The sequence below is a fragment of the Xiphophorus hellerii genome, chromosome 6 (assembly GCF_003331165.1).
Source record: "Xiphophorus hellerii strain 12219 chromosome 6, Xiphophorus_hellerii-4.1, whole genome shotgun sequence".
NCBI classification, from domain to species: Eukaryota; Metazoa; Chordata; class Actinopteri; order Cyprinodontiformes; family Poeciliidae; genus Xiphophorus; species Xiphophorus hellerii.
In genome coordinates, this window is record NC_045677.1 from 17490187 (window position 1) to 17506508 (window position 16322).

Sequence of the window (16322 nt, forward strand, 5' to 3'; positions counted from 1 at the left end):
TTTACAGTCGGACTACATAGAAAACCAGTTACATGACAGTTGGGATCTTTTGAAACATTGAAATCATTTAGACCAAAGAAGGCTTTGGTCAGGTACAAAAATATATCTGTTGTCCTTTTACGTAACTTAGTAAACTAACAGTCATATTTTTGGACAGAGAGGAAGCTGAAGAAAACAGACACCTTGACTCTTAGCTCTTCAAACAGGCTTTATTATATAAAAGAAATTCTTGATAAAACACTTGTAGGTCAGAAACAAGATGCAACTGTTCTGTGAAGAAGAGGGAAAGACGCATACACCACAACACTAAAAAAAGATACAATACATAAAGCAACAAATTTGAAAACACAAGCTCAATAGTAGTAAAGCAAACCTACTTCCAGTTTAAACTAATTACATCTGTGGTGGCAAGGAATAAATGTGTACTATTGACAAAAGATAAATGAAAAACGAATTATTAGGCAAACAACGCTGCAATATACATTTTCAAAACGACAGACTTGTTTCTGTACGATAAACAGGGTTTTTTTTTTCTCCAAACACTTCACATTTTAGATTTACCCAAGTGGGGGAAATTTTGTAGAATGTTTCTAACCAAAATAAGTGGATACAGTGGGATGAAGCAGCTTTCAGTCGCTGACATCCATGTCTTCTTCGTGGCGATCATCAGCGCCGTTAACTTTGGCCTGCTTTACGAGCCGGGTTGAGCCGTTTCCCTCCACAGACTGAGGAGACATGGCAGAATCGTCTGAATCCTTCCTCTCTTCCCTTTCCTTCTCGCTGTCGTAACCTTGTTCCTCTTCATCATAATCTCTAGTGATCTGTATGAAAAAAAACAAAAAAACATTGAGTCACTGGATGTTTTCTATGCAAGCTGACAGTAGAACTGATTCCCATAGTTTCAGAATAATGTTTCTGCAGATACAAAACAAACCTTAATATCTCCTTTGTCTCCATCTGATTTTCTTTCCCGCTCCCGCTCTTTGTCCTTACTTTTCTTTTTCTTGCTAGTAGAGCGTTCTCGTTCCTCGCGAACGCGTTCCTTATCACTCCTGCGTTCCCTCTCTCTGTCCTTATCCCTCTTTTTTTCCTTCTTGTGCCTGTACAAAGTAAAGAGAAAATCCCAATAAAACTTCAACAGGCCACATAATTCTAAGGAAAATTAGTGTGGTCATGCAATGAAACCCGACATGATTTTACACCTTTTTAATGCAAAAAGACCAGTCTCCATAGTCAACTTTCTAAAGTTCCCAGCTAATTTACATTGATTTGAAAATATAAAATGCTACAGAAGAAAGACACAAAGGGAAGGAGACATGAAATGAAAAATATACAAGAAAAATAAAATCTTAATAATGAAAACATTTTCCCTGTTTCTTATTTCATTTTATTGAGGCCTTCAATTCCACACTTTGCAATATTTTTGTAGACTGTGAAGAAGACCTGTCAAACATCACAGTACACTAACCTTCGAGGGGAAGGAGAGGGAGAAACTCTCCTTTTAGGAGACTTCTTTGGAGATCGGCTGGCGGTGCGACTTCTCCTGCGCCTCCTGTGGAGTAGATCAGAAGGGTCACTGGCATCCACCGTGCAAATAAACTAATACTAATAAGCCCAAGTATAGGAAAGGTGTACAAAGGCTGTAAAAATTTATGGTTTCAAAAGTATTACAAATGTCTTTATTCTTTGGCTTAAACCAAATTATTCTCTGTGAGTAAAGCCTTGCCCTCCTGTTGCTATCCACTGAAAGGCAGCTGGCTGAAAATCGGCTTCTACACTTTTCTCCTGTTTGCTATGAAACATTTCTGATTAAATAATAAAAAAGAAAACAAGAACAGTTATAAGGAGACTTAAATATAACCAACCATAAGCTCTATGAGCAGATAGCCTGACTAACCAGGCTGATTTCACGGTGTTATATTTGTGTTACTCTACAAAGAATAGCGAAAAAAAAGTATAATTATGTGTAATACACTATTAAACTACCACTCAATTTAGAGTATGTTTGTTTTATTGCTAAAGTCAATCTTAGCAGATTTTATGACAATAAACAAGGTTAATCTTAGCAGTCTTAAATAGAATTACAGTTTTTTTTTTTACTTAATTAGAATCATAAGGTGAAATTTATGCTCCAAGTTAAAAATAGTACAAAGCAAGATTCTCATAGTTCCCGGTTTTTAGTGAAAATCAGAATAGCACAGATGGCAGGTAAAGAACAGATGTTCCAATTAACAGACGAGCCTGCAAGAAAGCTTTGCTCTGTCTAAACACACACCTGCTTAATGAGGAGATGTTTTCACACGGATATGGCTAATAAAGGAACTATAGGTAGCAATTATACTGTATGCCTGTAAAGACAGCAGGGCTGGGTAGTTTAAACTAAAATGTTGATCAAATTTACTATCACACATGTTCTCTATATTAATTACAATAATACTTAGAGCTCCATTCTAATAATCTACACCTATGTGGTGTTCAAGCCACCTTAGGATGTTTCATAAAGTTCTATGGTAATAAACTAAGCGGGTTCTGATCTCACTCACCGGCTCGCACTGCGGGACCTTCTGGCAGTGCTGTAGCTTTTAGGAGGCGTTTTTGATCTCCTCCTGCTAACATCCTCCTTCTTTCTGTCTCTGTTGATAAATCGATGACACAGTTCACCAACAAGTTGCTCATGTCACACAGTAGGCTCCAGGTGAAACTCTTCCACTAGGAACTCACCTGGATCTGCTTCTAGTTCGCCTGCCCCTGTCTCTGGAGTGGGTGCGTCTCCTGCGTGGGCTTTTGGAACGCCGCCTGCTCCTCGAGCTGGATCTGCGTCTTGATCTGCTCCTGGTTCGCCTGCGACTGAAGATCCAAACGATTCAACTTATTAGTCAACACACAAGAGAAACGGTCCGGCTACATTATTTGTCTCAATAACAGCCATACCTGTGTCTTGAACGTGACCTGGTCCTCCTCCTTCTGGACCTGGATCGAGACCGAGAATGTTTCTTTTTGCTCTCCTTATCTGAAAGAAGCAGATGTCTCATAATGCATTGTAGCTTATTTATTTAGCTGTATAAAAAAAACATCCAAGGCAAGTAAAAGGAAAATATTCTAGCACTCACGTCCCGGTTCAATAGCAGCAGAAATGAGTGACTGAGCCTCTCTGACTCTCTTCATAGCCTCTTCAATCTCTTTATTTGAGGCATCGGCCTTCAGGCTCGCACTCAGGATTCAAACCAGCAGCCAACGGGTTCAGTCTAATCAGAGAAAAGAGCTTACACTTAACGACTGTAGCTACACCAAATCGTTTCTATTCATTTAATTTTGACGTCTTCGCACACTTACTTTGGATCCGTCATCATCTTTAGCAACTGATCAGCAGCCTGTAAGAAGACAGAAAATAGTCTAAAAATCTCAAGTATTTTTGAGAAAACAGCAGCTGAACTAAGTGGCATAAAGCTTTCACCTGTGGGTTCATATTGGGTCCAGCAAATCCAAACGCTGCCATTGGGTCTATGGTTGGAGGACCAAAGGGGTTGGCTCCGAGCTGAAAAAAATAAAATGTATTTATGTCTCTCAGGACTTTTCACATTTTGTCACAGTGCCACCGCAAACATCAATGTATTTTAGCATAATTTTATGTAACAGAAAACCATTTTTTAGGCTAAAAGCACATCCTACTTTTTCAGACTTGCATTTAGTAAAACATTTAAAACCATTCAACAATTACGCATTACACTGTGCAAAAAATCCTCCAAAAATACATTAAAGTCAGTGGTTATAATGTGCAAAATGTCAAGGAGTGTAAGCACACTAGCAAAGTACTGTACATGTTGTCCTAGTTAAAAGTCTGTAGATGTGAAGTCTTACAGCTGGATTTGGGAGAGGATTCGGTGTTGGGAGAAGGCCTCCGCCTGGCAAGATCCCTGCAACAGCATTTGCTGGGGCCAAAAGGGACAAAGCCTTAGCCTCATCAGGAATAGATCCTACAGCAAAATAAAAAACAGGCATTAGGAGTGAAAGTCTACACATTTGGAAAATTCACAGAAGACGTTCTGAAAAAGAAAAAAAAGAAAAAAAAAGAAGTCTTCTCAGTGCATTTCTTCAAATTAGGTTCAACAAAGTGGTCACTTACAGATCAGAGTTCCCTAATTCAAAAAGTAATCATTGCAGTGACTTAACTATTGCTGGAATAAATCACACTATTCCAATGAACACTGCCAAGAATATATCACCTGAATGTGTTTTTTAAGTCATGAACCAAACGTTAGCAAGCACATCGGCTTCTCCAGTTGGGTGTGCCCTCAATTTTCATTTAGATGCTTACTGAAACAAGCGACTCACGCTGGCGGCTTCGCTACTAAAAGCACACAGAGAAAAATCGAGATACACACAACAGAGAGAATTTTAAGGATTTGGCAGGAAAACTAAAAAAAGAAAAAAAAAAAAGCTATCAGTGTCTACTTACCAAAAACACATTTCAGAATGATTAAGTGGTTAGACTAAATGATAAAATTCAGGGTAGGTAGCGTGCCTGCTGTACATCATAGGCTAAAAATCCTTACCTCAACACTGCATCACTTAACCACACCTTGGCAGGGGATGAAGTCTTGATTTTTTATTTTTTTTTTTAAAGCTATCAGCTTAACATGAAATACACAACACCTCTAAGTTTTATGTTTTATATTGCGCAGATTACCAAACACCTCATTATCATTTGTCTCAACCTATTCCCAATGCAACTTATTCACAGAAATCACATGACCTAAATTCAGACACACAACAGGGAAAACATTTAAACACAAGAGCACACTGGAGAGAGAAATTGCTGCAGGACACAAAACTGTTGGATGGTATTTTCTGCAGGGTCTGGTATACAGGACTGGCTGAGCCAGGAAAAAGAACTGTAAAACACAACAACAAAACAAAAAAAGACCACTGTTAAAAGAGAATATTGTACCAGCATTGTCATGTTGGGTGGATATTTCATACAATTAACAACAAGGAGTTTTATCATCAGTGACATCAGGCATCCAGTAAATGAAAAGAGTTACCCTTTTTGAAGTCCAGGTTTAGCTCACACTGAAAGAATAGGGTTATTTTAAGCCACCTTGATGTTTCAGATGCCTGGTTCTAACAAAACCAAAACAACTAATGCCTTTTCAAGGTCAACCTTTTAAGCATGAATGTGTCTGAGTATATTCAATAGTCCCTCAGCCACAATTAATGCTAAAATACTCAGTTCATGTAGAATATTTTTTCCAGAAGAATCTTGTATACATGCTGTTTTAGCAAAGTTTAATAAATCCAGAGATGCACAGAGAAACCGGCTGGTGACCGCAATCAGACAATTTATATGTTGACCTGTAGGTCAGAAACTAATAAAAATAATAATCTTTTCCTGAACTTGCTACATATAATCTCTAGCAAGTTTCATACCTGAGTGCTTCTTCAATCTGCAATATGGAAGTTTTACTCTGGGTAACACACTTAAAGCTGATCTTTTTTAGTTAGATATTAAAATCAAAGGAAGTGGATGTAGTTTAGACTCTTCAGAAATGGTTTTCTGAAGAGTCATGTTTGCAGTTCAGTCAGACTACAACACAGAGAGTTACTCTTTGTTTAGTGCTTCTTCACCAATTAGTTAGCTATTTAACTTTCAGGTTTAAAAAGGAAATGACACACATTTCTGAATCAGAAAAACAGAACATTATTCAGAGCCAAATGTACTTCAAAAATAGTACCAAGGAAGCTGAACATCTTTAAAAAAAATTGTTCCTATATTTTTAGTTTTGAGCTTGTTGCCAGCGTTTTAGAGGTCCGAGTTAAATGCTGAGAAATCTCAAGGGAATATATGCTGAGTGCACCAATAATAATGCTAACGTTAGCTATCGTGCTGATTTCTAATATAAAATGCAAAAGAGAAATTAAAATGTCAACTCTCAGCATTTTGTCTGAGTAAAAAGAAAGCTAATGCCCTCAAACAATGGTGTGTTGCAGCTTCTAATATAAATGTCTTCTCATCGCAAAACTAGAAAGAAAAACTGAACAGTCATTGGAAAAGCAAAACCAGAAAAAGATCAACCTAATTTTGAAAGTTTATAGCTATATTAAACAAATTAAGCCATAAACCTCATTGGTGCATCTCTAACTGAAAAAAAAAACTATTTCTGGTAGAAACTGTTTTAATGTCTGTACACTGACACATTTGGGTTTTGTTAAACATTTACAACATAGTGGTTTTGATTAAAACTATTAACTTCTTTTGCAGCAGTGAGTTAACACACATTTGTTTTAAGGTCCGTCTTCCAGGAAACTGACATTAAGAGTATGACTCTCTTGCACCAATATAATGCATGGCCAAGCAGCCCTTTAAGAGGTTGAATACATTGCATGTTAAGCAATGCTTCTAACAAGTAATTCATGTCTGATCTTCATACTCTAAACCACTTAAAATAAGAAAAAAACAAAAAAAGAGGGAAAGAGAAAGTCCAGGCAGAGACAGAATAGAGGACAAAATAGGGGGTGGGGCTTGAATGCTTGCTGGCCTTTGCAAATGTCTACAATTCCCTGTTGGCAGGCAGACGACCATCAACGAGGGGGCTGCTTTTGCCTTCTTCACTACAAAAACCACACATACACACACACACATACACACACACAAATAACAGAGAGAGATTTAACAGCGGATAGTCCAATATGGGGGAAAAGTACATATGGCAATGTGCTTTTTTGCTACTTTATTTCAGAACTCTGAGGAGTCTGCACAGCCTGCTGCTGGGGGATGTTCTTGTGTGTAAAGCAGATTTTGCTACATTAAATAATTTTTCTTTGTACAAGCAGCACCTGTTAAAGCTAGACAAACTAAAAAAAAAAGAAAAGATAAGCCAGAGATATAATCCACAAAAAGCAAGAACAATTGCACTGTGGTGTTACCTCTCTTGATTTAAGAAAATATGTAAAATCTGCTTTACACGCCATTTTACTAACCAGAAAAACCGGGAGTTTCTGTTTCAATCAATCTTCTTTAAAATTATATATAAATAAAACACGGTAAGTTGAGCTGAGGAAATGGGATCCCTTTAACTTGGTAACATTGTTACTTTTCACAAATAATGACATTCATTCAAAAGGAGCACGAGAAGAATGACAAGACAAACCTTCAGCAAACGGGACCACGATCAAAGCTCTATCCACAAAAACCGTATTGGTGAGATGCTGAGACACTCCCACAGACTCTGGCTCCTGGAACTTCACAAAGCAGACCCGGGATGTCACCGGCATAGGGGAATCACTGCAAATGAAGAATTTAGAAAAAAATATAAAAATGCCACAAAAAAGCTAAACTATTATCTCAAATTTTATAATTATTAAACAACAGGATACATAGTTATAGATGACTCATCTTGTAACTGAGGGGGACATCGCTGAGACATTGGAATTGCATAACAGACCTGTTCATCAACTCACATAACCAAATTTATTTTACATAGACTTACTTGTACACATAAAAAAGGTTTTGAAAACCACAGTCTGAGTTAAGAGTCGATGGTGTTTATTATAAAGCATTGTAGGTTTAAACAGAGGTGATGTTTCAGTTTATTAACTGAACACTATCTAAATTGAGGGGGGAAATGTTTATTTATTCCACAAAAGAGTATTTTCACAAATGTTAAGTAGATCACAAGCAATACTTGAATATCCTCCACTGAGTTGAGAGTTGTTCGCCACAATTATAGATGAAACTATGAGACTTCTGGGTCTTAAATTAACCTGATCTGATGCAGCCTTAACACAACAGCAGTTATTGTTCAAATAAATAGGTTACAAATAAAAAAGGCACAATCTGTTTCAGGAGCTAAATTTTAGCTAAATGAGCTAAAATTCTAGAAAAAAATCTCTATGCATGCTTTCTACGTAATCCATCAAGTCAAGACCAGCCTAAATTTTGTAGTTTTTGAGCTCTCTTATCCATTCAACTCTGGATAGTTAAAAAAACAAAAAGGAAATGATTTTTCCCACAAATTGAGATATGTTTGACCGATCTAGCTATGTTTTTCTTTAGCTTGTTTGTTTTTGCAATTTATGCTCAGATTTAGTTTTGAAAGCGGATCTAAGGTTGCTCGGGATTTAAAAAGAGCGGTGAAACAGCCTTTCACGCAAATGCTAATTCGGAAGCTAGCGTTAGCTTCAGTGATGTGCTCTGGTGAGCGTGGGGCCTGCATTTCCGTTACACAAAAATATAGACTTTTACAACTTTTAAGACCCCATTTAAATGTACTTGCATTTTATTAGCCTTACAATTGAAAATAAAAAGCGAAGTAGTCCACTCACTCTGGCGGAAATAGCTTTAGTTCCTCGATGGTTCCCAGAAAACCAAACAATGTCCTCATCTGTTCCGACGTTGTGCTTGGCGACACATTGGTCACCTGAACCACCCGCGTCGTGTAACTCATTTTCGACACAAGTACCGTTTTTTCAACAACAAAAAAAATAGACACACGCGGAAACAAATCACTGCAGCGCCTATTCGTATCGCATTAAAACCGGTTTGTTTGCAAATAACCAGCAGGACAAAGGTTAGATCCCAACTAGAAGAAGAAACAACTGCTGGACGTCGCGGCCATATTGGATAATGCTTGAATTTTTTGCGCATGCGTAAAAGGGAGGGACGTAAATACAAAGAAACATTCTAGTAATACATTGTAATCTCTTATTTTGGTTTCGTCTATTTTCTGTTAACTTGATTTAATCAAGTTATGTAAATAGACATCGTGGCGCGGACAAGATGAATATTGCACAAGGGAGATAAATAAATCGCCCTTAATGACCTACAGAGGTCGCAATTTCCTCCTCTCAGTTGGTACTTAGTATTGTGCACATAGATGTATAGATCGATATTTATTTTGCCCTTTTTACTCCTGAGACGCCCAATTAAAATCTAAATGAATCAATTGCCTTGAGAAGACAGCACATCTGTAAATACTTGTGCATTCAGTTTAATTTCAGTACAAATATGTCTTCTATGTCAAGGTCTGTCACCAGACAGGTCAGAGATAAGTCTGTTGAGAAATTTAAAACAAGATCACAAAAATTAAACAATTTTTTTTCTTTTCCAATTGGCTGACCTTAAGTCATTTTGCAAAGAAGAATGGCCAAAAATCTGACTCTTGTGGTTTTAAAATGGTAGAGACAAAACAATATCAAAACAACTGGAAAAAAAAAAAAAACCTTGCAAAATCCAGGAAAACAAAATATTGCCTCAGAGTGTGCATGCTAGAAAAGAGATGTGAATACTTCTGCTTGGCACTGTAGAGCAAATCTGGGAAATATAGCTTGGCTCTGGATTGTTTTTAGTAAAACGAGGCAACCTTGTTGTCCAAACTATTTAAATTGAATGACATGTGACTTATTGCAAGCAAGCCACGTCACAGCACTGTGGCTGGTGAAACGTGCTTTTCTCATGGTGTTTTTTTGTTCCTTGGCAGAACAATACAGACTCTGTTTAATGTCTAATCTCTTCACCTGGATTATCCTGAACAGAGGTCCTGTATTGCTAAAGGAAACCAAAGAACTAATGTGAACGTTTTTATCTTATTAACACTATATATAACAGTCATGGTACTTCATAACCTGATTATGTTTTAATCCTTCACTGTTTCTGACATAGTAAATGTAGTATTATTTCATGTCTTATTGTAGCATGTGTACCAACTATTTAATGTGAAATTATTAAATAAATAAAACTATTTTGTTTATTTAATCTGAATATAATTCTACCACATGCAATTAGAGATTTCAGCTAGTAGAGGTTTTAGTTGTTCATTACAAAGACCATATATCATTTCCACTTTCAGTTCTAGTTTTGAAAATGTTCTCCAGACTGACTACAGCAATACAATGGAAAAAAAAAAAGATCTTGCAAAATGTCTCAACACAGAAGCTCACACAGTTATTGAGGATGACAAAAATAAAATCACATGCACCATTGCAACAGTTTTGCCAAGCATTGTTTACTGCAATACACATTTTTCTCAATAAATCCATTTCTAGAGGGGCCAGGCCTCAAGTTATCCATCAGAGGGATATAGAGACAAAGGGATTTTTGTTCACGGTGTGACATGATTGGCCAGGGGAAAGATTTACAAAACAGTGGAGCAATCGTGACGTTGGCAGGGAAAATAAATACTCCAAATCCTCTGGAAGATCAGAGGCTTCCAGCTCAGAAGTGACCCACAGTTTTCAAAACAGTTTGCACTTGTGTGTTACTTACTCAGGAGGAAAACATGGTGAGCAGGTGAGTTTTTAATGAAGTGAAATACTGTACATCGCAAAAGGAGGGCAAGCTTTGTTTTACATTTCTATTATTTCTGTATTTTCTTATGTGAATATTTTGTCTGTTTGCGACAGATTATTATTAGGCTTAAAAGTACAAACTGCTTGACATGAAACTGTTTAAACCCTATGTGCAATGCCACACATTCCTCATATAACTTCATTTCAACATTTTCTTTGTGACATTACTCTTTGATAACAGATTTGAACATCCAGCTGGTAGCTACAAGAAAATCTTTGAGACATGTGAGGAACTTGCTGAACCTCTGCCAGCAACAGTCACAGGTTTATTTTTTCACTCTCGTAATGGTGATTTTCCAGTGTATTTTTTAACCATGTGATTGAAAAATAGATTTTTAAAACATTTTGCAGGTAGAATTCCTTCATTTCTGAAGGGAAGTCTTCCTCCGTTTGGGACCTGGACTCTTTGAGGTTGGAGATGAACCCTTCTATCACCTCTTTGACGGACAGGCCCTCATGCATAAATTCGACTTCAAGAATGGCCAAGTCACTTACTACAGGAAGTGAGAATTTGAACACAAAACCACAGCCTTGTCATCTTCAGCACATTTGCAGAATTCACAATGATTACAACCAGCACAAAATTTTTAAAACTGTGTGACATAAATGTTATGTCATGACTTTTTAGAACCAAAGTAATATTCTGTTTTGTTTCTTGTTTTGTTATGCAAGAAAAAAAAAAGTCATATTTAAGCATGATTAATTTTTGGTTCTTGTTTCTTTCATTTCTTGCCTCTTTCAGGTTTATTCGAACAGATGCATATGTCCGAGCCATCACAGAAAAACGTGTGGTTATCACTGAGTTTGGGACATTTGCCTACCCAGATCCCTGCAAGAATATCTTCTCCAGGTTGGTTGCACACATAGATAATTTCTTTAGTTGTACTGCATATTAAAATTATGCATCTTTCCTAAAATGTATTTCTACCTTTTTTTTTCTTTGCAGATTTTTCTCCTATTTTAAAGGAGTTGAAGTCACAGATAACTGCCTGGTTAATGTTTACCCTATAGGAGAGGATTTCTATGCCGTGACAGAAACCAACTACATCACTAAAGTGAACACTGATACCTTGGAGACTCTGAAGAAGGTATTTCTGTGTAACAGCAGACTTTGATGTGATAAAAGTTTGAAATTTAGCTTCTTTAAGTTTGATACAGCAGAAACAGAGTTCCTGTGTAGTCTGGAAAAACGTAATGTTGGATTTAAGTACTTTTTCCATTCTGGATAGGTTTAAATAAGAAATTATATATAGAGAAATATCTGAAATTCCAGGCTTTATTTTGTATCCAAAAAGTTCCATCCATCCATCCATCCATCCTCTCTTGAAACATGTGGATTTTTAACTTTAAAAATATCGTAAAGCTCATAAAAGCTATTTTTCCTATGCAGGTTGACATGTGCAACTTCGTAAACATCAATGGCATCACAGCTCACCCCCATATTGAGCAAGATGGTACTGTATACAACATTGGAAACTGCATGGGAAAAGGTGCAACACTGGCCTACAACATTGTGAGGATTCCTCCCACGCAGAAAGGTTTGGATGAACAGCATATTAAAATAAATTCAAAACCCGGGCTCAATGTTTACCCCTGCATGGAGTTCATTGCAAGCTGCACGGGAGGCTGGAACAGGGTCCTGGACCCGCATATACCCAGTGACATAATCAGATCTTTGGGACAAACTTAATGAAATTATTATTATTATTATCATATACCATTTCAAGAACCCCAGGCTACTAGGACGCTAATTTCTCCTTAATATTATTATTATTAATATATATTAATGTTCTGCTTATGCCTCTTGTGAGGTTCTCCTGTCTTTTTTACAAGTAAAACAACAGGAGGTTTTTTTTCGCCTGCACTTCAAAGCAGCTTTCATTCCTTAGATAAGTCAGACCCTATTGAGAAGTCCAAAGTGGTGGTTCAGTTTCCCAGTGCTGAGAGGTTCAAGCCATCTTACGTGCACAGGTGGGTGTAGTTTTGTGTTAGTTTTTTTTCTCTCCTCTCTCTCTTTGCTTGTTCTCAACACTGTTGTGTGAAGTCCAAGTTGTTAAAATGTACCTCCCTCCATCACAGCTTTGGCATGTCAGTAAACTACTTTGTCTTCGTTGAGACTCCAGTGAAGATCAACCTGCTGAAGTTCCTCAGTGCCTGGAGCATCCGAGGTTCCAACTACATGGACTGCTTCGAGTCTAATGAAAGCCAAGGAGTACGATTTTTAATCAAATTAAAACATCAGTCTGTAGTTTATCATTTGTTCTCAGGCCAAATGTCTAACCTGTTGTAATCTAACCTTCCTAGACAATTTTCCACGTTGCCAGGAAAGACCCTGGAGAGTACATCGACCTGAAGTTTAAAGGAGCACCGATTGGCATGTTCCACCACATCAACACCTATGAGGATCAAGGATTCATTGTTGTTGACCTTTGCTCATGGAAAGGGTAGCTACATAGAATTAACAATTTTTGCTTTACCTGAATATCTCAAAAATGTGTTTGAAGCAGACATGTACTCTGGTCACTTGCAACCAACGTATCCAAAATACCATTTCTGAAAGCACATATGAGACCTTCAAACAGGTTCTACATGCGGGTGGCAACATGTCTTGTCATCTGTTATTGGCTAGAACAACAGAAAACCAGAATAGCCTTGGATACACTTAATAACAACTAAGCATCATTTAAGACAACATTTATTGTGGCTTACCAATTCCATTCTTGTACATGATAATGAGCTCATTGTAGTCCAATGGCCTCCACTGTCACTGGCTTGCAAATCAAAAGATGATGTTTGGGTTATGTTGGAACAGGAAACAAACATCACAAAAGTGCAGCTTACAAGTTAATATGAACCAGAATCTCTGGGAATTGTTTCCAGCACCCAGTTGAGTCTATGACATCTAAAATTAAAGCTTTTTTTATTTTTTATTTTTAGCAAAAGCTGTTCTCTGCAAAGTGGTAAAAACCTGGCTTAAGCAATTTGTAATAAATAGTAAGCATACATCTCTTGTTCTTTTAGATTTGAGTTTGTTTACAATTACTTGTGGCTGGCCAACCTGAGAGCCAACTGGGAGGAAGTGAAGAAGGCAGCCATGATGGCGCCCCAGCCAGAAGTGCGGCGATATGTCATCCCTCTGGATGTCCACAAGGTGAGGCATCAGAAATCCATAAATTCCTTCCACTTAGTAAAAGGTTATGTGTTTTTAGTTCTCACCAACCATGTTATGGACTTTATTTAGGAGGAGCAGGGGAAGAATCTTGTGAGTCTGCCATACACCACCGCCACAGCAGTCATGCATGCTGATGGGATGATCTGGCTGGAGCCTGAAGTGCTTTTCTCTGGACCTCGCCAAGGTACCAACACATAGTTTGGGATACATGAATTTTTAGCAAATACTAGTAATCTCATTTTGGTCTAACACTTCTCTTTTCTTGGGTTTAAGCCTTTGAGTTTCCACAGATTAACTACCACAGGTATGGAGGAAAGAATTACACGTATGCCTATGGCCTTGGACTCAACCATTTCATACCAGACAGGGTAAGATATTAAACTTTTTGAACTTAGAGAGAGAAACTTAAAATGTACTCATGTTAACTTATTTTTCTAATGTATGTATAGATCTGCAAGCTGAATGTGAGGACCAAGGAGACTTGGGTTTGGCAAGAGCCTGAGTCATATCCCTCAGAGCCCTTGTTTGTTCAGACTCCAGATGGGATAGATGAAGATGATGGTAAGTTAGATGGTATTAAATTAAAATAAACTAATGTTAAAGCTGATTTACACACAAAAGATACATACACGGGTATTGTTAAGCAAGTTTCAAATCTGCTGCCTCCACAGGTGTCCTCCTTACCATTGTGGCAGCTCCTGGTTCCCAGAGGCCAGCATATATGCTCATCCTAAATGCCAAGGATCTGTCAGAGATCGCAAGAGCAGAAGTGGAGTGCTCCATTCCCGTCACCTTTCACGGGATGTATAAACAGTGATGATCCATTCCAGTTGTATAAAGTACCACTCAGCATTTAAAACAATGATGACAATAAAAAACACCTCCATGCCAGCATAATCATTTTTAGAGAGAAAATGATTTAATTGTTTTGTAATTCAAGTACAAATTACTAAGTGGGTCATATTATTATGAATCTGAAGAAATGTCTTAAGAAAAGAACTGACTGTTTCACAAATATGCACAACTTCAAGTAAATAACATCCTGGTGTTGATTTATTTCTAAAGACTTTTTGAACATGCTGATGATTGTGGTTACTTGGCACCACTGCAACTGTGTTACAACAATGACCCAAATAAAAGGTTCCTTAAACTCCATGATATGCTATGCAGATGCTCTGTTTGCAGGGATGAAAATTCATTCACATCAGAATGAGAAACGCTTGAAATGGCTCCAGTGGCGACGTAGTCCAAACTATTTTCTGATTAATTCAGACAGGTTTTATTAAATGCCAACACATTTAATAAGATAAGACTGACAGTAGCCTTCGTAGAGTTATTTTCTTTTCAAACAATGCACTAAATTTCCATAAATCCCCTTGTTTAGACAGGTTTTTTTTTTACATCGGAAAACAACATTTCAGTACAAGTATATCTCATTCGAAATGATTCTTAAACTAGAAAACCATCAGATTCTTCATCTTTACATTCTTGAGAAACTTCCATAGTTAGTATGAAACTGCACAAAATCTGCTTACGTGTCACATATGAACCAGTAGTCCCTTGATGTTTGTTCCAGTGTGTTGCCAGAATCTGAAAAGTGCAACCACATAGATCTTGCAACCCTGCCAACTGAGAGTATTGAATGTTAAAAAAGACATGTTAGAAACAAAACATTCTTTTCAATGGCTTTATGGTGTATATTTGATCTTGCAGTGGTCATTATGGTGATGAACAGACAGTTTTCAGAATGTTGTCCTTGTTGATCATCAGTTACGTGTAAACATTCAAAAAACTTTGTACAGCAAGAAGGCATTTAACTAAAACTGTTGGTTCTAAGCTAAAACTTTAAATAATGCATCAAAAGTTCAGAAGTTACACCCATTTATTACATCAACCCTCTCTGGGTGTTGGCTTTTTTCTTATTAATTCAGGACAATCTGAGAACATATAATGGTCTTGGATCAATTTCAAGTTTTAAATATGCATTTGGTTGCTGTCCAAGAAAACTCTCAGATGTATTCAGATAGAAAGCATTGAGTTCAGGAGAAACCAAATCAATATGAAATCTAAAAAAAAGGAAAGCAACCATGAGATCAACAAGAACAAACAGAAGTGCAAACAAGGCAGATAAGTAATAGCAACCCCCCCACCCCAAAATATCTTATTAGAGTAAAAAGAGGAAACAAATGAGAAAAGTTGCCTACACATATCTCCCTAATGCCCTTCATGACAGCTCAAACCAAGAAAAACCTGTTCTTCAATGATTTAAAACAGGCATTTAAAGAAGACGACAAGACCATAATTTGAAGCAACTGTTTTTGAGCATGGGGCAAAGATTTCAGCAGAATTAGAAGTTTGTATACAGCTATTATGTTATGACAACATATAAATATTCCTAAAGCTATAGATCTAGAATTGTTTCTAAAATTCAGTTAAATGCTGAAAAGTAATACAGCTAAACAGAGCACAAAAGCAACTTAAGAACAAACAACACAATTTAATGTAATATTCCTGCAAGGCTCCTACACAGTTTTCATGTCAAAATTCCATACTTTTCCAAAATCAGATTTGCAAAGATCCCAAACGTTAGCAACTTGATTCAAACGGAGTATGAAATAAAAAAAAAATCATAGGAAAGGATCAGAAACAGCAAAGAAAAAAACATCAGCCTGCCATGACCTGGAAAATGAGTCAAAGTCAAAATAAAGTATGAATCACATCGCAATGTACTTAAAGGATGCAGACCAAAAAAGGAAGATCTTGTTCTAAATTGGTAAGCTTTAAGAACTCTGCATAGATAAGACTG

At 37.1% G+C, this 16322-nt stretch overlaps 2 protein-coding genes across 2 annotated transcripts; one reads left to right on the forward strand and one right to left on the reverse strand.

Annotated features, from left to right (window-relative positions):
- Positions 1-190: 190 nt before the first annotated feature.
- On the reverse strand, positions 191-8628 carry LOC116722325 (serine/arginine-rich splicing factor 11-like). Its single transcript, XM_032566560.1, is given in 13 exon segments — positions 191-821; positions 935-1100; positions 1469-1552; positions 2544-2633; positions 2722-2847; positions 2932-3010; positions 3111-3216; positions 3218-3245; positions 3334-3371; positions 3455-3535; positions 3859-3974; positions 7149-7282; positions 8323-8628. Coding segments are annotated over 13 exon segments (1362 nt in total). The 5' UTR covers positions 8445-8628; the 3' UTR covers positions 191-629.
- Positions 8629-10193: 1565 nt separating this feature from the next.
- On the forward strand, positions 10194-16212 carry rpe65a (retinoid isomerohydrolase RPE65 a). The gene is given in 15 exon segments (XM_032566116.1): positions 10194-10285; positions 10526-10608; positions 10696-10727; positions 10729-10847; positions 11087-11194; positions 11291-11432; positions 11735-11882; positions 12234-12315; positions 12424-12556; positions 12649-12788; positions 13366-13495; positions 13586-13700; positions 13790-13884; positions 13966-14077; positions 14188-16212. Coding segments are annotated over 15 exon segments (1596 nt in total). The 5' UTR covers positions 10194-10274; the 3' UTR covers positions 14334-16212.
- Positions 16213-16322: the final 110 nt, after the last annotated feature.